Genomic DNA, 21,521 nt, shown 5'->3' on the forward strand with positions numbered 1-21,521 from the left:
GCTACGGGTTCTTCATTCCCTAACAAAGACCGTACACACTCAGAAATTTTGTATACAAGGAGAATTACTTGTGTTGGAAATTACGGTTTGGACTTCATAAAATCTTCTACCAAGTTAATCACAGATGATCTTTCTGTATCTGTATCTGTATAGCCGGTATAACCGCCTTTCGGCGTAACACACCAGCTTCGCAGGCACGCGGCGCGGCGGCAGCTGGCTATATTACACCGATCGACTTGTTACACCTAACCCTTGAACTTCTAGCGCTAGACATTGTTTAAAGCTATCTATTGACAATGCCCCTACTGTACTTGGTGACAGTGAGTTCCACTCTTTCAATGTAAGATTTTGATTTCTCTTTATTCTGACTGACATAACAGCTTAACGTTGGCCCCATCGAACAATCATGTGCGAAGCAGTCTATCAATGCAGACTGAAACTGACATTGCATTATTACACAATGTGAGTGCAATGATTAGGGCCATTCTTAGATTAAATAAATTTACAAAACATCGATAATAATCATGTCCATATGATGTACAAAGACAACATGTCAGTCACTATTCACTAGACTAAGTATTTGCTGTTGCATGATTCGTACGTACATCACATGTACTTCATTGTTGTATTTGTTTACCAGCACAGTTTTGTGCTAATATAGTACATACAAAGCACTTTGGATATCCAAATGAGTGGCAGCTTAGATTTACATTTAATTTCCAGCCACGCTGGCATTGACTTAATATTTGCCATCGAGATATCATTCATAGAATTATAATCTTGTGAAAATAAGTCTATACACACACGACACAAGGTAATTGTTACACAAGCAACTGGACAAATTTGTAGACTACCAGACTGCCAGACGTTTCAAGGTGCATCCAGTACATTGCGGTAACCAACGGAATCTTTAGAGACAGCTTCAAGCACAACATTGCCATTGCCATTGGTAATGGTGGTACAACTAGGAAATTATTTATCTTAGTGACACGGCATTACAAGTAATATTCAAAGCAATGCAATCTGCATCGATGGCATAGAGATTTATAGACAGTGCTGTATCCTTTTACTGACATCTTACAATCTCTGATGATAGTCGTTAGAGCGACATCAAAGTATATACATTTCACGACCTCACGATCTATATTTACAGAGTAAATTTTTTCATTATATTTCATTTTTCCGTTTTACCAAACATCACTGGTAATTATACCCAATAGAAAAAAAACTCTGCCTACTATTAAACTTGTGAATGATTCTTCTGGAATGTCTCTTGGATGTAGATATAATTGGTAGTCAGCGTAGGGAGGTTGTTCTTTGTTTTACTACATATTTACCGTTAGTCAAACTATCTGGACTGGTGAAGGAAATGCGTAGAATGTCCTCGAAGTGTCAACAAGTGTGTTACCTTATTTGGTCTTAACTTCAGTTATGAAAAACCCATAAAAATATTAAACATTTAAAGAACAATGCCCAATATATATATACAAAAGGACATATGAACAACAAACCTTGAAGACAAACTAGCAGTAAAGCATGGGTGTTGCGGAAAACGAGTTTCTTTGATAATGCGATTTTTGGAGTAGAGCAATCTGACAAAAAGATAACATAATATCCTCCTTTTTCGCCTTGTTGCATACCACACGACGGAACTGCCCACGTAAAAGCGTGTGTTTGCATCGTAAATGCGATGATATGCCTCTCTCTTGGGTTTGGGGAGTTACACGCTGTCTGCCTGTATCTCATTGAGCACGTTTTCCTCCTCGTGGTCTGCCGTGCTGCCCCGCACACCTGCCTGGCTCCTGCCGCCCTTCCACCGGCTCTTCAGGTCCTTTGAGGGGGGCGGTGGAGGTGGTTCAACATGGACCTGTACGGGAACAAAGAGATGGTAGTTACTGCTGTTTTCTTTATCCAGACCTTTGTGCACGATTTTCTGCAGAGGCCACCTACATCAGGACATTTCAACAATCTCACAACAAAGACGGATGGCGCCACAGGCTTTCTGCAACCTATGACCCACTGATCACTGAGTCACGTGTGTCATCTGCACAACGTGACGTCACAGAAGCAACGGATTGCTCATTCCTTGACAAAGACAAAAAATTAGGGTAAATCCATTCTGTTGTGAATTACAGTTAAAACTTGATTTATAACCTCAAGTTTTTAGATACCAGAGGCAAAGAATGAAATCATACCATCACCGTGTCTGTAGTGGAAGTTTCCTCGCGAATAGCGGTGTACACGCCGCCGCCATCCTCCCCTTCCGGACGGTGCCGCTCTACCGTGGAGTAGGGCGGTAGTGTGTTCGTGTGCGCCAGTCCTGGGGAAAAATGCAACCGTTGACAAGAAATCCTTAATGAGGAACCTCTTTGCAGTCGGTATAACATTATCAGCAGTATCGTTGAAGTTTCTAACAAATCCTATGACTTTTTCTAAATTCCTGAAGAGTGACGTTCGATATTGAGTGTCTTTACTTTGCGTCCTCTAACGGGACTATGATTAAAAGATTTCACCTCCATATGTCAATCCAATGGCGGCCCAGTCTTTGCCAACTCTCGACGGAGGCCGTGGTTTGAGCGTGCCGTCCATCTCCTGCAGTTCCAGGTCCTCCACACCGGAGTCGTTCGTGCCATGGCCGGGTTTGCGGGCGTGCTTCGGTAGAGGTGGCATCGGTCGAGACGGGGTCCGTACAGTGTTACCTATAGAACGTAACAGTGGTTACATATGTTATAAAATGTTGGATCAGTCAACTGACTAAAGGCTACCGCCTTATTTTAGAGCTTGATTCTGATACATATAGCTGTATCAAATCGTAACGCGTTACTACTGCAATATTTTACGACTATCAAAGCCAGAACGCTGTTAACCTCCCAGAACCCACTTATTGTAGAAAGAGGAATACTTTATCTTCCAATGTTTAGATTTTATTCCCTAGCAGTTCTTTAAATAGTCACCATTTCCAATTTTCACTATTGTTTAATTGCACCGTCTGTATACTCATTATAAATACGTATTCTTCTTTCTTTATTTCTTTATCTATCTCAACTTTACCAAAGTAAGGTACATGGTGGAGTCCACAAAAAGCATTACATGAAGTAAACCGTAACAGCAAATGATAAGTCGTTAGTACGTTACCTTGCGGGGAATTTCTGAATATCCAGCCCCTCCTTTTGGCAAACAAGACTCCCACCAGCGCCGCCGCTGCCAGGACAATCACTACTACAGACACGGAGATGATGGCCACGAGAGAACTCCGGGAACCTGTAGGCAACACCACTGGGATGTAATTATAGCAAACATAGCTTGGAGCATTGCTGCTGCTACTTACATAGAGGGCTTTAGGCACCAGAGAACAACCTAACGGAGGTAGATTGCTATTAAATCAGACTGAAGAGAAAAATTGGTATTCCTTATGGAACTAGACAAACCGTGTATCATAACCTCCATATGTTCGTTCATAAATACAGTTGCCTGAAGAAATGAGAAGAACTAATATTATTAAACAGTACGTAGTTCACATCATTCTGTGTAGTTGTAGTGAGATATAACATTAATTTTAATCCTGCCATGACAAGAACTTACTCGGTTGTAATAGCATAAACGTATAATAATGGTCTTACATTTATGATTTGTTAATCAATTAATGAATTGATTAATCAACTTATGATTAATATTGATATCATGACTAAAACTCGCGGCATTGTCACTACCAGATGAATTACCAATTCAGCATCAGGTACTCTCTGTCATTCTGTACAGTGGAAAGAACAAAAATGTTATGGAATCTGGCCACACTTTTAAATACTTACCTTTAACATTGAGACGTATTTCCTTTTGGTCACTTCCGAACATGTTGGTTGCCTTACAGATGTAGACACCCCCGTCTTCTTCTCTCACCTCCTGTACAGTAACGATACTGGTAGTCCCCTCTTCTGTAGTGTGTTCATTGATCATTATTCCGTTATTCGTGGGAAGTAGTATGGTCTCGACCCCCTGGTTGTTTCTCCAAACCCATTTGGCCTTTTCCGGCACCGGGTCAGCTACGATGTCGCAGTACAGACGGGCGGTGTTTCCACTGTTAGCCGTGACCAGGCTCTGTCCTCCCCGTATGTCAGGCTGCCCTACTACGTCGATTTCTACGTCCCGTGTGGCATACTGTACTCCGCCGTCATTGGTCGCGATGCATTGGTAGATCCCCTCTACGTCATAGCGTATCCGGTGGAAGCGGAGAGGGTTTTCCCACCGTAGTGCTGTATCCTTCCGCCGCCAGCGGATGTGAGGTTTGGGGTTTCCGTCCGCCTGGCACTTCAGGGAAAAGTCGTCTTGATTGAACAAGACTGTAACCTTAGAGTCCATGCTGGAATCGATTTTCGGAGGATCTAGATCATAGAAAAGACAGAAAATATCACATTTTATGTATTACAAAGCTGGAAGTATTACAAAACGTACATCTAAAGTTCATAGATTGGCCATTACGACATGCATTGAAATCATTGAGGTTTTCTGTGATTCTAATTTAGCTTTAATACTAGGTTATTACAAGTATTACATGCACACATACATGTACGTGGATAAAGCTACTTGAAGTTCCCGTTTTGGGGAGATCATTAGAGTCACACCTCATGCACGTTAAAGAACCCATCACATCGTTCGAAAAGAGTAGGGGCATAACTCGGTGTTTGATGGGTCAAATACTACTATCTGAACGTTTATTATGCACTACAAAGTCCAATAATTTACATCATTACAGAGCGTAATCAAAAGAAACAAACATAACACAGTACAAACTAGAGAGGCCGACATTTGCTTGGGAGCAAATACAGCATATTTCAGTCCATCTCCCTCCCACGCAAAAGTGGACTATTCCAAACTTACCCCAGTGTAAAACTGGCAAAGATTCTCAAATAAATGAATTATATAGTAGCTATGTAATTGAGAACAAAGATGCAAGAACAAGCACATTGCATCTCGAAAGCTTTACTAGTCTTATTACAGGTATGCAAATACTAACAATGATGAGATTTGATACATTTTGAAGGTCTTAGGCACCTAAAATTGAATGTGTGGGTCATTCCGCACGACTTATGTGCAATGTGACCTCAGGTAACCCGCAATGGAACACGTGTTCCATGGCCAACAGCTGATGGAACAGGCCATTCTTTAGATAGAACATGGAATGGGTATAGCACTTTTGGCCCTTTTTTTGCTAAAAATAGCCATTAAAGTCCCCCAAATGAGTCATTTGGAAGTGGTGTATGCCAAATATGTGACTGCTATTCTGTAGACACATGTTCAAGGTACTCTTATACCGAATTTCAGATCATTTGGTTGTAAAACCAGGGCTCAGGATCCAAAAATTCATTTTTTTGCGAAAAATGCCCCAAAAAACCTTCATAAAAATTTTTCAAAGGTCTGTATCAAAAAAATGAAAAAAAAAAACGCCTGGGGGTATTGGCTCACTCTACCGCCATGCCAAATTTCAAGTCATTTGGCTGAATGATGGCGGAGTTGAATCCCTTTGACTGTGTGGCAGGAGGAGGAGAAGAAGAAGAAGAAGAAGAAACATCAGAGAACACAATATATTTCATCCATACCTTGGTATGGACTGAAATATAAAAATGGCATGTTCACTTACAGAACACTTCCAGTGTAACCGCACCGGTAGCGATCTGAGACATGCCGTTATCAGCCTCGCACTTATAAACGCCGCTGTCGAGTTTCGACACTCGTGGTATCTGTAGAGTCTTGTCTCTAAAGAAAAAAAAAAGAAGAAATGAACAACAGCTTTCCCATATCGCTGTTTGACATTATGATTCTGATATTACTTTCCTAAAGACTAACAACAAGGGACCCCAGTCGTATGTCTTACTCAAAGGTACAACACCGTGCGAGAGCATATATAGTGCAGGGCAAAAACCAGTAATTACACAGTTCGCGTAAACATTTTAGGCCTTGTTTTATTAATAAATAGAGATTACATTCTAAAACCAGTTGTAAAAATGTCATAGTCTTTTTTTTGACAGGGTGCTATAGTTATGGGTTTTAGTGCTAGTACTTTTATTTGTTGAACAACAGACTGTCAGCTATGTTTGGGTTATCTGGTGTGGAAGACGATAAACGTTAGCATGCGGTTAACAACGTTGGGGTGAGGGGTCAATTGTGTATCATAAGGTCACATCCACGACAATTTCAGCTTGCACTGTCTGAAGTTTACCTCTGAATACTCCCTATAGGCAACACTCCGCCCATCTTAGTCCAGGTGAGGTCGGCTCGAGGGTTGCTGTCGACATAACACGTCAGGTTGGCAGACTGGCCCTCCTTCACGTGGATAGAGGGGGAGGGCACCGAGATGGTCGGCGGGTCTGTGGAGGGCACATGTCAGTTTGTTAACCCCATTTAGACGGAGGGGGTACTTTTGGGGGGGCCCGCGCCAAGTTTCATGTCTCATAAATTAATATAACCCCTGGACAACTTGCGCAACAGCCAGCGGACTCGGTGCTTTCTCCTAAATGTATTTGACAACAATGCTAACACTTTTTAAAAACATCTCATGCAATTTATGCCATTTTTATCATGCCATTAAAAATTCAGATTTATTGCTGATGTCAAAATCCAAGATGGCCGACAATATACTTGGCAAATGTGTTATTCGGTATTTTCCCCGAAATTTCAAAATACTTTAATTTTTTCATAAAACATTCATATGCCACATGCGTTTAGTCTTAATCGGTACAAACTATGCCATTTATTCCAGAAATTGGGAAAAAGTAAAGTGTTGAACATCTTCTCTGCATTGATAGATGACGCGTAGTGTTTATGCAATGACAAGTACGATGCATGGTTACTCACAGTTCACACGTAGTATTCTAGACGTTGTCCTTGGCTTGACAATTTTCAGGTATCCCTGGTTAGCCACGCATGAAATGTTCGCCCCGTTGTCCCACTTGCTTAACCTGGGTATGAACAACTCAATCATCCGCCGCTCAGAGGAATTTTCTTCGCTCGACGCAGACGTAGGCAACACTCTCGTCCCATTGTACCACGCCAGCTTCGGTGCAGGGAAGCCCCCTCGCGACTTACAGCGGAGGTACAGCTCAGAGCCCGCTTCTAGTGAGGTCTCCGCTCCTGTGATCTCTGGCGGGCCTTCCATTGGAACTTAAATATAGGAATTGTTATCGACAAGGGCTCTTACAAATACACGTACATGTACTATTCCAAGGGAGAACAGAGGACCCGGTACTAATTACATACGCTAGGCACAGTTCGAAAACAAAATGAAATACGTTGACAAACATGAGTTGCAACAACGCTTTTGCGTACATGTATGTGATACAGATTGCAAATCAAGTTGCAAGCGTTTCATTCTATTCTTACCTACAACAGTGAGAACAGCATCACTTGCAGCCTCCACTGAGAGTGTAGAACAGCGGTATCCGCCCGTGTCCTCCCGCTGGACGTCCTGTATCTCCAGGTTAAACTCACCCCTGGACGGTTTCCCCACCACCCTGTGTCTGTTAAAGGCTCGGGACACGCTCCTGCCGTTAGATATGATCCTGTAGTTGGGTGGACCCTCCCACAACACGGCCTCATCCTTCAGCAGACCGGCGAAGGCGCAGCTGAGTACGATGGTCTCCCCTTGGAGCACGGCAGTAGATTGAGGCCGGCTCTGGTAGTAAGCAGATTCAACCGTGTCTGAAACAAAACAAAAAAAAAAAAATTAGTATAAAAACATGTTATTGACCTTTTCTGTAATTTACTTTATGTTCACGGTAAGGAAATTTCACGATCTGAGAAAAGTGGACATGTTCACAGAACTATATATTCACGGTGACGACAGGTGCAGGAAAAAGAAAGTCCAGGAATTATTTGTTAACTGTAATGATACGTTCACGGTACAGAGTATCTATAAGGTCGTGCGACGATCTTCGGTGAATGTGACCGCAACGCTATGTCAGCATTTGTATACAGAACCGTGCTTATCCAGAACCAAGTTTAGGCATGGTTTATGGGTAGTTCAAACGTATACAGAACCATGCATGGGGCAAATTTACGTTCTTGAATACATGGAGATATCCAGAACCATGTCTGACCCGAAACTCTAACAAATTTAGGCATAGAACTAGTAGGTAGACACGGTTTTGGCTAGAAAAGAGAACTTAAGTTCCATATAGAAATTCATAATTACTGAATTGTAGCATATGCCATACTAGAAAACCTACATCCATTATACTTCTTCTGCCGTGTTATGCCTTGGTATAATCAAGCCAGCAGAAGAAAAACTGTTTCATGTGATCCACCAGCATGCAACTCCAGTAACACTATCAAGAAAGCAGATCCAATTGCTGCGGTTCATTGCTCATATTGAGTTTACTGTTCTCCAAAGTTATAATTGCATTCAATCCTATCACCATAGTTTCACGCGTCCCTCCATCATTCACTCTATGATCTAATGGCCGATTACCCCCCTAGGGAAGGGAATCGATGATCACGATCCTGTATTGTAATTGAAGTGGTTCATATCAGGTGGAACATATGGTCCCCGTCGTGTTGGTCTTTTGATGATATTAAATCGAATTTACATATACCACATGCGTGCCGCGGTGGTGTGCCTATAGGTGGCTACATTGAAGACAATGTAATGTCATTTAGAACGGCTTATCCCTAGTCTACAAGAGTATTAACTAGTTCAAAGTGAGTTTTTTTTACCGTTGAATACAAGAGTCATTTGCAAGAAGATCACCCAACTGTTACCTAGTTGGCGTGAAAATAAAGAAATCACAGTTTCTTCGGATTTTTACCTCACTGTACATGGTAAAGCTCACCACAAAACATGATGAACATATATAGTTAATACATACAAAATAAAACTATCATTAGATAAATTCACTTTGCTTTTCAGTTAAAGTAGATATAAATGAATTGAGATTATGTTTAAGTTGACATTAGTATTAAACCTTTAAGAGTTATGTAGTTATACATTGTAGAATTTGGCTCTTATTGACAAAATACCAGGAGTACCACCACGTTCACCCACTCTACTGTAACTCATTGATTTAACAAGGACACAAAACTGCCTGGTATTGCCCGGCGGGCTCTTATATTATTTATAGGTAGATTGACTTCTTGTACATCTAGCGAACCAAGAAAAAGGTCGGACTAGCATTTTGATGGTACTGTTGTATTGGGGACCCCAGGCACAAAGTAGATGGGTGCACAGGTAATTTCAAGTACAAATTCCAATTTGGTTTACAATTTTCCTTTAAATCTCACATTGCCACACACTAAGGTCTGGCGATTCTTTGCCATCGCTTCAAGAACCGGTTTTAGATCACAAGTGACATGTAGAGCTGAGGTAGTCAGGTTCTTTCATTACGCAGCAACTCATAGCTCTAAATTGTCAACACAAATTGCAGTGCATGCAGTCTAGTCCATTTTCTTTTAATTACACCCGATGCAATTTCAGGGAGGCAGAACAGAACAAAATCTTGGATGAGGAAGTCAGTCGTATGTCGACATTTACTTTCTGTTTTTGGCCCGTATCTTTTGATGTTCATAAGATTTCTTTTAACTCATTCTTTCATTCTTTTGTCATAATTTCAAACTTAAAGCTTTTGAAATACCCCTAAAACAACATATACGTATACGTGGGTATCTTTATTTTCTGGTACCACCAGTAATATACCTAGAGCCAGCCTACGAAAGAAAACAATCAACCGTTTTCCGAAATCGCATTTTTTTGTGTCACAGATATCTGTATGATATCTGTGGATGGGGTTGATTAAACTCATTACATTAAAAAGTAAGACAAGAAAAAAGACAGGAAAATAGTTTTAATGCCCCGAAGTCACATAGGATGACTTTAAAAATGCTGACAGAGCAGGCGATGTGTGTGGCGCGTAGTCCCAGAAAGTCGAGGGACCCGCCGCGGAGAATATGCCTCGCTGATCGGGGCTTATCTAACGATTTCTGCGCTGATCGCCTGATTAGACCCACCACCCAGGGAGACCGGCACACGAACCTGGGATCGGTCACACCGCCTACATGCACGGTTCAGACTGTCTCATGAGATGAAATATATATAGGTGCTCCATCAGGGAATGTCATGGACAATCCACGTGTGCATCATGTAAAGTGCGGCTTAAAGGCGTACTGTGTAATATTTTTTTGCACTGAGAATTGAAATATATTAAAGATGATATGATAAGATATTAAAGATGTATGATAAGATGTATACTGACCCGCATTATCATATGTACATACAGTAGTTCATACTTAAGGTGATTTTAAACTGCGTAGATCGAAACAACCCCTAAGATGAGTCTTTTATTTTCTGGTGGTACCCCAAAACCCAGGATCCTACCAGTGATTGTCTTCTGTCATGTAGGACCCATCATACGAGTAGAAAAGTTATTACTAAACGAGTAGAAAATATTATTACTAAACGATGATGAACGCTGGACGTACTACATTATCATGTAGAAATTGTATCTTTGCCCAATGACTCAAGTCACAGTAGCATAAGCTTTAGAAGTTGCCAAATATTTCAAAGATAATAATTCTTTTAGTTGTTGTATCTCATAGATACATGACGTGAAACTTTAAGAACGCTGTTTCTCCGTGCTTGAAATTGAACCCCCGTTCAATCCCATGAGGCTAAAGAAAAAGTGACTTGTCAAACTTCAAAGAGATACAAATGTGAAAAGGTCGGGGAGCAACTCTCTTCTTTTACCACCCTCACCTCACCCTTGGCCTCTCTGACTCTGGGTAAAAGCCATGGGTCATTGCTAAAGTACTGTTTACAAGTGAGATACCCACTTTAAAGGCATCCATTGAAATTTCAGGGTGGCAAAACAGTAAATTTTCAGGATGAGGAAATCCTATATATGATGGTTACTGCTAGCCAGGCGCTGTTTACAAGTGAGATACCCACTTTAAAGGCATCCAATAAAATTTCAGGGTGGCAAAACAGTAAATATTCAGGGTCAGGAAATCTGATATTTGAAGCTTACTGCCATTTCTTGTCTCATTTCTGTCTTCATTTCCATATTTCAAACGTTTGAAATAGCCCCAAAATAAGCTACGAGAGTTGTCCTTCGATTTATGGTACCACCAATAAATAGCTACAAACATATTATAATAGTAGTTAAATATGTGTACTATATATTCCATATCATATACAAGTAGCGTAACCCATACTAGTAAGACACATAGGCAGCATAAACGTGATATGTAGTTTTAGTCAAAACGCTCTTCATTGCCCAATAACAGAGCAATGCAATATTACTACAATGTGAACAGTCATTTATAAACACATAAATGGAAAACTTCTATAGCACCGAATACGAAATAAGATTTTGTGTAGTATATAAACTTGGCGCTTTATTGCAAGTATATACGTGGATTTATAATGCCAAGCATTTATGTAGTGAGCCGTGGCAGTAAATAGGCTTCAATCTACTTCTGGAACCGGAGCTTTTATTGTAGCCCATTCCGAGCAGCAATTGATATTCTAATGCAATGAAAAAGAGACATAAAACAAAGATTCTATAGAGTCACTGTAATGGGCTAACGGTATACTCTGCTTATAAATACTTCATATCGTTCTGAGAGATCCTTAGCTTACCACCACACGCTACAGAAAAAACTACAAAATGGCAAGCTACAGTACAGCAATCAATATAACATCAGGTAGATAGGTGGCTGGCGGTCTTGCAGTACAAATTGGATAAGAAGAACTGTTCCACATTTTATCAGTGTGAGGTGAAGTAATTAAGCTAACAAATCCTTCCTGGTGGTCAGTTGGAGATGAGATGTATCGATCTTATTGATCGAGGGGGACATCGATCGATTAGGGGTCGAAGGGTCACTAATTACGTTAGGGTCCGAACTGTGCTACACAACGGCTCGGGTCTTAAACGCCGCTATCACACACTCACGACCTTTTCTCCGAATTTTTTTCCCGAATACCGGCCGACCTTACCGACTTTGCGCCGAACAATTCCTAACTAGGGTTGGGGGGAGTTCGAAAAAAATCGTCTAGTTGTCGGGAGGTAAAATTCGTAAATGTGTGACTGTGGCATAAGTCACGTATTACTTGTATTGTGTTTATTGCGAACTCTATACTAACTACTTATTTTACTTTACGTTTATTTGCATGGTTTTGCATCATTGATTGGACATCTTAGTTTAATGATTTTGCTCCTGCATTGCATTTATTTATATATTTGTTAAGTTCCGGTAAATCATGTCAATCCGTACCTCTGTTCTCTTGATTTATGTACCAAATATACTGTATCTTTCTCCGTTGTCTTTATTATCATACGCCTACACTAGCTCGGTGCAAAACATACATATATGACGCGTTAATAAATCTTCATTCAATCATTCATGGACTCATTCATCCACATCGTTAACATTAAAAATGTTATTTTCAATGACTACTTTTATGAAGGTGAAAATAAAAGATTATTGAACAAATTATAAATTTCCTCTTTTGATATCGTTCTCATTTCAATTATATTTCTTCACACAAATTTCTCAAATACAATCATCCAAAATAAATCGTCCAGAATGATGTGTACAGAATGTCCAAAATAAAAAGCTCGGAGTCAATGTTATTGCATTTTCAATACATGCATTCGCCGCCTCAGTTGACTGTCTGAATGTGAAATCTATGGTGATGTCGATGTAAGGCCATGTAAAACTAATCGCAGCACTTGCTTTTATCGTGCACATTCTACCATTGGAGATCGTAAAATACCCGCACGCCAGTGTGAGAGTAAAGGACAGGAGCATTAAGCCGACGTGAGTTGATCCAAAGTCTTTTAGCTGTAGATAGGATAGTAGGGAACCTGGGAAATTGTCAGAGAAATACATTTTAAAACCACGCAATACACATGTGCATATAACATCAGTAGCATAAAGTTCAAAGCTTTATAGGGATAAAGCATATTTTATATCCATCACATGCAGTGCAGAAGACCCAAATTCTGTCTATAGACCTTAAAGATGTTTACAAAAGACGTTAAGTCGACTTGAGTCCATCCGAATTATTTAAGCTGTAGATATGGTATTAGGGAGCATGGGAAGTTGTCAGAAAAACCATTTTCAACTTCACATACACATGTACATGTAACAGCAGCAGCTCCGAGTTCAAAGCTTTATATGTGTAAGGCATATCTTATATCCATCACATGCAGTGTGGAAGACCCAAATTCTGTTTATGGACCCTAAATATGTTTACAAAAGACATTAAGTCGACGTGAGTTCATCCAAAGTCTTTTAGCTGTACATGTAGATAGGATAGTAGGGAGCCCGGGAAATTGTCATAGAAATACATTTTAAAACCGCGCAATACACATGTGCATATAACATCAGTAGCATAAAGCTTTATATGGGTAAGGCATATCTTATATCCATCACATGCAGTGTAGAAGACCCAAATTCTGTTTATGGACCCTAAATATGTTTACAAAAGACATTAAGTCGACGTTAGTCCATCCGAATTCTTTTAGTTGTAGATAGGGTATTAGGGAGCCTGGGAAGTTGTCAGAAAATACAACTTCACAATACACATACATGTAACATTAGCAGCTTTTAGTTCAAATCTTTATATGGGTGATAAATATTTTAAATGCAGTGCAGAGGACAATTCCAACTATCTACCTTTAATATGTTTACAAAAGAGAAGAGAAAACCTTCAAAGATAGTCCCATATAACTAACTTTTATTATGTAGAGTGTATTGTTATTTTGTACCCTATTTCACTGTTCTTTTGTCCTAGCCTGGTTCCTAAACCTATCATAGAGATGATATAGGACTTGGGATCTATAATAGGTTTGGTAACCAGGCTACCTTTGTCCATGCTATTTGTTTCGGACAGAAACTTGCAACAGACGTTAATCATAGCACATGTTAGGTTAAACGTTTTACTGGTAAACTTGAATGCGTCAAATCGTAGACTTTTGTATTTTTCGAGAATCTTTCCAACGACATTAAATACCTTTTGTAGGAGACGTATGAACTTGTGAAACCATCCCCTGAGCCCCTCCACACGCTATGTCTCACCTCTGATGAACCGTTGCATTTGAAATGACTGTCTTGTCGTTATAAGTCGTCCCACTTAGTCACTGATTTAACACCTCCACAGTAACAGCATAATGGCACCCATCCAACATGTATGTATTCGTTCTTCAACCCATAAAAATGTGCAGAAGCAATGGGGTGCTTACGCTTGCAAAGTTAGAATTAAGTTGTCACAGTTCAACTTAAATGCGGTTCTCGCAATGTGAAGATTTGCCAAGGAATCGGAAGACGACAGCTGCTTTAAGGTAGTACCTCAAAGATAAATCAGTCCGTGGAGGTGTCTTGGGGGTTTTTATGCGCCCTGATGATGATGGTCTCTACCACACTCCGGAATTGAGTAATACCTCACGTCAACCCCATCTATCAAACCACAGATAAAATCGCCCCAAGTCGTCGATTAAATGCTGTAGTGTTCGGCAGAAAATGGGTTTGCCGCTTCAAGGGTGTTCGTACAGGCAACCTAATGCTTGAGACCCGCTCCTCTACATACCTTCAGTATGTGATAATACACCTTGAAGCTTTTATAGCTAAACTGTCTCACTCAAGATACTGCGCACCGTCTGTGAAGAGGATCCCCACGGCCTCACCTACACCATTAGACTCCCCAACAATCCCTCTTAACCACCGGAAATGGGCCATAACATGCCCGTACGAATACTTTACAGCGCACACCGATCCTCGTGGCCTTACGATGATTTCAACAACACATATTCACGGGATTCCACCGTCCAGGCCCGGGATCTGTCATGCTTGATTCCGAAACGCGTTCTGTTTCAAAACGGGTTATCAAAGGAAACAGAGCTCACGTGGAGAATCCTACCTTGTAAATTATTAGGGACAGATAAAGAGAAATGCCATCCCTCCCCGCATGTGTAGAGTTAGTGTAAGTGCCTGGTTTGAGTCCAACTGAGCCGGTGAAACATCGACACTCGTTATGGAGACCTTTTAGTTGGGTTTCAAACGTTACATTAGTATAGGGGCATCCATCTGTTTCGTTTTGTTGTCATCATTTTCCAAACGGTTTTTACTGTTCCATGACCGTGTTGTAGAGTGGTGTGTGATCTTTAGAGCACAGAGCTGGTGTTCTGTCTCGCCAGCCTTACCCGGCCATTACCTAGTCAAGACATATGTCCAAAAGTTGGCAGGAAAAGCCTGCTTTAGGGCACTTAAAGTCGTATCTACTTCACGCAGGAAACTTTACTGCACTACTGTAACTATACACTTGTGTAAGACGTAATATTTTCTTATTTTAAACACATTAGAGTACGGCATTTGTTTCACTTTACAAATGGAATCATAAAAGGCAATGGCAGAGAATGATCTATGGCAGAAAAATAGAACCCAAGTGTACTGTCGCTAGCACTATGTTGAGTTGTTAATGGGACACAAAGCACACCATTTGACAAAATCGTGCAAGATTTTTGCCTCGTCAGCCTCATACTTGTATTCTAGCCCGCAGAAATGTCTGTGCTATGGAATTGAAGGCTGCCGTTAGATGGGGCGGTGATTTGACCAAAATGTGTTGTCGCATACGTATATAAGTTTCAAAGGATAAACAAACACAACTTTTACGCGGGAAGGACTGTTTCTTACAGATGGAGTCCGTGCCCTTCACGCTGCCATGGCGCCATTAGGATGTCCCACCTGTGGCACCGTGTGAAATGCCGGGGACGGCACGGCGGGTCTAATGCACAGACCTACACAGGGTCGATACGTCAAGCCCCTGTCACACATAGCTGACAGGACTCCCAAACACTAGCCCATAGTCCAGCCTTCTTAGCTTTGGTTCGCTCCTCAAGATGGGTATTAGGCTGGGTAACGGATCTTTGGGAGCAGACCAAAGCTAACAAGGCTGGACTCCAGGCTACCCAAACATTTCTGAACTCTTCCCAACCATGGTGAGGAGTAGGTCGGGAGCAAGGTTGACCCTCTTTGGCTGCTGTTCGGCGGGTAGCAGATCGTTTCCCCGTCACGTCTTTTCCCCGTCACGTCTCTTTCCCGTCGGTGTGTCAATTTAAGAGGCGAGGTCGGCTACTGTTCTGCTGCTGCGTCAGCCCAAAGTCTCAAAATGTTTAAAACATTCAAATGTGGACGGGAGTTTCAGCCATGTTTGGCTAGTTGTTAGCTGATGTTTGGGAATAGTTTAGCAGTCTTGGGTGAGGGGGGGGGGGTCAAGTGTGACTCAAATTCATTTCGATTCTTAAAAAAAGGTAGGCGTGGCCTAAACCTGGTCAGACTGCTCCTAAACTTCTGCCAAGCTTGGTTGCTTAGTAGTAGTGGGGGGGGGGGTGCTAAGAAGAGCAGGGAGGAAAAAAAAAACACCGACTCAGAAAACTATAAGGACAACAGGCTAACATTTTGAAGCAAAAGGAAAATGCTCACTCCGTGTTTTCTATAATTATGTTTTCGTTAATTTTGTCCACAGAAAAATTGACTTTAGCCCCTAAAACTGAGTTACTAAAAATTAAATATAACATAGTGGAGAACCCTAAATGTTGGAAATAACTATTCTATCAACAACTCGAGCTCTCAGCTTAAGTTACGGCCTTGCAAATTGCACACTTCAAGGTGTATCAATCAAATTGCATTCTTATCATAAGCCTAAAGGACGATTAGGAATTCACAGTAATAATACAATTGTTTCATAAGTACGAGGCAGAAGATGAGTAACGCTAATAACCAACGTTCCCAACCTTAGCAATTTCATATAACAGGCAACATACATCATGGTATCATCAGGCAGCAAATCTATTTACATGGATTAGCGAGGAACCTGTAACATCGGCGTCATCTATAAATCTAATACTGTAAGTCTCTTTAGATTCGCGGGGCCTAAAGTTCGCGGTTTCGGGAAAATGGACAATCCGCGGTATTTTTAGATTCGCGATTTCTCCTTGGCCATTCCAAGAAGAACTTGTAAAGTGAATGTTTAAAATAATAAAAGTTCGTGTTCCGACATTTATCTCCAAAAATGCGGCGCAAAAATTTGTTTCGTGCACCGCGCGAGACTGCCGGTGGTAAAGCTCTATCAATCTGACGCGCGTGTAAACAATTTTCTTTGTTCGGAAATAAGCGCTAAAACGCTATTTTTCAAGACTACACATCGATAATCTAGTGAAGAAATGCATAATCGTAAGCATCTTTCGGGAAAATATATATTCCTAAGCAAATTTATGCCGTTTTCGGCGAGATTTTGAACCCGGAAGTATGCAAAGGTCGCATTCGGTTTTGTAGGCCCACGGTAGCGTTTCTATCCAGCAAAACAAGAAGAAAAAAAATGCCCGCATAGCAGGGCGCAAAAGAGAATCAACTAACATTTTCCAGATACCAGCAGTTCTATTTTTCATCAAAATATTTGTAGATTTGCCCGATGTGCCCGCAATTTTCAAGCGCCCGTGCGCGCATGGCCCGGGCGCTCTGCACGCAAAGATTTTTGTCCGGCGGTGCACGTTTGACACGGCCAGTGCCGCAGTATCGCGATTCGGTGTCTCATAATTTTATCATTTTTGATATCAGTATAACTTAAAAGATTTTGGTACTCAACATACGTACATTTGCTAAGAATAAAGTTGATTTGCAGTGATTTGTAGATCGCGTGTGTTGTTTCAGCGTTTCGCTAACGTCGTGAATCGGCCCTAGCTCGTGAACGCCGTGGGGAGGGGGGCACACTTACGCAAAACATATTCGCGGGGAAATAGATTCGCGGTACAAAGGTCCCCGCGAATTCCGCGAATCTAAATATACCGCGGAAATTTGTAGACTTACAGTAACTTCTCCGTCAAGCAACCTTTAGTATGACAACTGCTATCTTCCATTCAACCGGGATCCACGTAGTTTGGTTTTAAGGACCGTGCAGGGACAAAAACCTGGATATTACCAATATAACAAAGGAGGTATGGTAAATCCGCAGTACGTGTAGAAACTCGCAAAGGACTGGTGTTAGCACCAAGAAGAGCTGACGATGCTAACTTTTTGGGACACACTGCCATTTGAAATAAATTCTCCCGGACTAATTTTTTGGCAGGCGTTTCATCTTACCGACTGTAATTTTGCTATCTCCTGAGCCTCCTGCCAAAAAACCGGGACGTTTCATAATTACCAACTTTAGTAACCGAGACGCCGACATGAGGAGAAAAATCGATCATCTTTCATTCGATGACGAGATGAATGACTCGGGTGCCCCGGTACCATGTCTTCCACACAGCTAATTTCCTAGTTCCGAAATGATGTAAAATTAGATACGCCGTCTGTCTTGCAGGGGTTGACACTGCCATATCTTACAGGAAGAATGTACCTGTACAGAGCCACACTAATCAACCGTGACGCCAGTAACCAATTAAACCCATGCACATCAGAGCAACAGACAAGACAAGATAAGGGCGCTCTTCCATCACAACCTTTGTATCATCTTAAGACCCATATATCAGACACTGTGCCATCTTAAGACCTAAATATCTGACGCCGTGTCATTTTGAGACCTACATATCAGACGCCATGTCATTTTGAGACCTACATTGCAGACACATAAAGCCTCAGATATTGCTGATCATATCTTATGGACATCACTGTTGCCTACATCAAAATATAGGTCAGGGGAATTCCCTTACACATTGATAAAAACGTTTATGTGGAACGACGAAGGAACGTCAGTATGAAAGTAAAGTTTTGCAAGACATTAAGAACTATCTTGTCATTATGAGTAGTTTGAAAGAAAATGAAAACACGTTTCGATTTATTGTAAGATATTATGAAAGGTGAATGTCATGCATTATAATTCTGTTTGATAATATAATCGTAATATTCGGCTATAATTTCATAAAATCTACAATGTAACACATGTAAGATGAGAATAGGCAACCATTCGTTAAACATGCTATCTAATTTTTTTCTAATTTGGTTTCTAATGTATATTAGGTAACGACTGTATACAATATTAGTATTGAAATAAACTATGATATTATATGTATATTACGTATATTGAATCTGCAATACAGCATAAATTGTTAAGGCATACGAATAGTGTGATAACTGAACAATATTACAATTTTTTCATATGAAAGGGTAACGTAAACATTAAAAATAAACTCAAATTACAATCTAGCTGCTTTTTAGTCTATGATACATTCCTCATGCCCCTTATCGCCTAACATACATTGTAACATAACAACATACGTGGGCAGTACAACTTCTCATACCCCTCTATTCATTATGTTTTCTATCACATGCCGCGATGCTACCAGAAAGTGAAATATAGGCTACCTGCTTGTCCGAGTGTCTGTGTCCGTAAAAGAACAAGGTCACAAACAACGAGATTTTTAACGGCAAATAGAAATGTACCCGTAGGGTGGTCTTACCTGGTTGAAGGACCTCCGTCCAGAGCAGGAGAATCCAGACTATTGCTCTGGGTAAGGCAACCATTTCGCCGCTTGTGTGTCTGGTACCAGAGAGGTCTGTGCTTCACTTAGCGATCGCGCCCAACGATTTCGAGTTTACCTGGCAGTGCGGAACATTCCATTTCGTATAGACGGGGGTGGGTTTAATCCTCATTCTTAAGTCTTAGATACATTGAATGGAATAAGGCAACAAACGCACGTTACAAATTCGCAGTACTTTTGAGATTCAAATGAAAATTTGCGAAGTCATGGAAAGAATTTTACGCCATATCGCTGTGCAGCGTTCTCTCCTTGGTGCTGATCGTGGAGTGGTTCTTACTAAATGCCATCCAGCACAGATGTCTCCTGCGAGCTTGCCAGGGCCCATTCGGTCAGACGGAAAACAACACCGTCTCCGTACATTAGGCCCTGACTAGCAAGTACATCAGTAGGATTACACGGTCTTGAGCCACGACTAGTTTGCACCCACTCATCTATCCCCAGGCAGGGCCTCCAATTTTCTCCCAATTTATAAGATTTTGGTTTTTAGATTTCAACAGGGAGTACGTTTTAAGTTTCTAGGCGCCTAAGGTTATATCATTACAGTCTTCCATAGTTAGATAATATGAATAATATGGAGATCTAGTTTTATGAATAAAACAGGCAAAGACGAACCATAGCGATGCCACAGCTGTTGCTTCACAGAAGGAAATGGGAATTCAGTAGCACCATGCATTTGATCTTACTTGGAATAGCCGTAGACAGCCTTTAGAGCCAAGAGCCACGGCCACAATGGGACCATTGGTTTGGACAACATCTGCCGACACCTTGCAGAGAAAAGCTAGCATAGAAAACAGCTAAATAGGGGGAAGTATCAGAATGTTTTCACACGAATATAAAGCATTGGGTACACATCACAGGATGTCAAAAATAGTGGTGTGTTAGTAATAGCAGGCCTGCCATTCAAAATATCCGTACTTTTATGTAGCGTCTATAGGCACATTGAGACCGCTGATATATTAGGATTTACCACTTGGATGGCATATTTTTCTTCTTTATTTTCTTTGTGGCAAGTCAGTGGTGATTGTAGAGTTCGGTGAAAGATGCTGACGCTGGTGGGCCCAGACAGAGATAGCCAAAAGAACAGATTTTAGGAATAAAACGCATGAGATGAACCACGACGAATTCGTATTACATCGACTGCAAACTGTTGAGGCCTCGTATATATTATCACAACCCAACACAAAGTGGGATAAGCTAACAAATAGGGGTATTTCAGCCGGCTTAACCCCATAGCATGGCCGACGAGTAGCATTTCCGGAGCGTACAAAGGAAAGCCTACATCGCGGCATGTGTTGGGCAGATAAGGTATCATGCTATGTACACCAACAGATGTGTTTACATACATGGCTCAGTAGTGGACGATAAAAATAGAAAACGATTCGGCAGTGCAAGAGCAAAGGTTGGCTGTTAAAAAAATTAAGAGATGAGCTTCTAGCAAGTTTAAGCAATATATATTAGATTGATAACCATAGATACATTTTTTTAAACCCGACGATATCCAAAGATTTTTCCTGCGTTTGTATTAAAAGTCACTCCAGTATATTTGATGAAATGGTAAGTTAATATGACGGCATCGTAAGATGTAATGCAAATAAAATATGTATGTATCTGAGAAGTAAAAAAAAAATGCATTTTGGTAAATACATACAAAAAGATTAATCTAATGCTTCAATAATATCTAATGCCTCAAATCACACTAGATTTTAGAATGCTGAGTTATTAATACTCTTGTAAAACGAAACATCCCCCTGTGCATAATTGACACAGCAGTGCGCGTCACTCGGTGTAAATACCCGGCTCCAGGTGATATTTTACGAGTGATGTACGCACGCTTGTATCCTCGGGGCCAATGATTACAGGGTGGGGAGGGGGTAATCTGGCGGAATTTGCCGCGTACATCTCTGGAGGCGCCCGGCTCAGATGTTCCACCGACATGAAAGAGTGCTGATAATCAACCGTGATTAACAAGAAGTGTCGCGTGAATCGTGATTTACGCCTAGC

General features: G+C 41.0%; 1 protein-coding gene across 1 annotated transcript; it reads right to left on the reverse strand.

The window, feature by feature from the left end:
- Positions 1-1,720: 1,720 nt before the first annotated feature.
- LOC109464560 (hemicentin-2-like) lies at positions 1,721-19,523 on the reverse strand. Its single transcript, XM_019761564.1, has 10 exons — positions 19,440-19,523; positions 7,581-7,692; positions 7,375-7,535; positions 6,850-7,155; positions 6,215-6,362; positions 5,636-5,751; positions 3,810-4,379; positions 3,136-3,261; positions 2,196-2,320; positions 1,721-1,867 (listed from the first exon to the last, which is right to left on the reverse strand). The coding sequence occupies exons 1-10, from the start codon at positions 19,501-19,503 to the stop codon at positions 1,721-1,723; spliced, it is 1,875 nt and encodes a 624-aa protein (XP_019617123.1). The 5' UTR covers positions 19,504-19,523.
- Between the last annotated feature and the right edge of the window lie 1,998 nt (positions 19,524-21,521).

This window comes from Branchiostoma belcheri, unplaced genomic scaffold, assembly GCF_001625305.1.
Source record: "Branchiostoma belcheri isolate BF01 breed outbred unplaced genomic scaffold, Haploidv18h27 scaffold14, whole genome shotgun sequence".
Taxonomy (NCBI): Eukaryota; Metazoa; Chordata; class Leptocardii; order Amphioxiformes; family Branchiostomatidae; genus Branchiostoma; species Branchiostoma belcheri.

Excerpts from the sequence above, each read along its gene's own strand:
- LOC109464560 (XM_019761564.1), bottom strand. The coding sequence starts at position 19,503 with ATGGTTGCCTTACCCAGAGCAATAGTCTGGATTCTCCTGCTCTGGACG. Across the intron at positions 7,156-7,374 it reads TGCTGTTCTCACTGTTGTAG|TTCCAATGGAAGGCCCGCCA; the intron begins GTAAGAATAGAA and ends CCTATATTTAAG. Across the intron at positions 3,262-3,809 it reads AATACGTCTCAATGTTAAAG|GTTCCCGGAGTTCTCTCGTG; the intron begins GTAAGTATTTAA and ends TGTTGCCTACAG.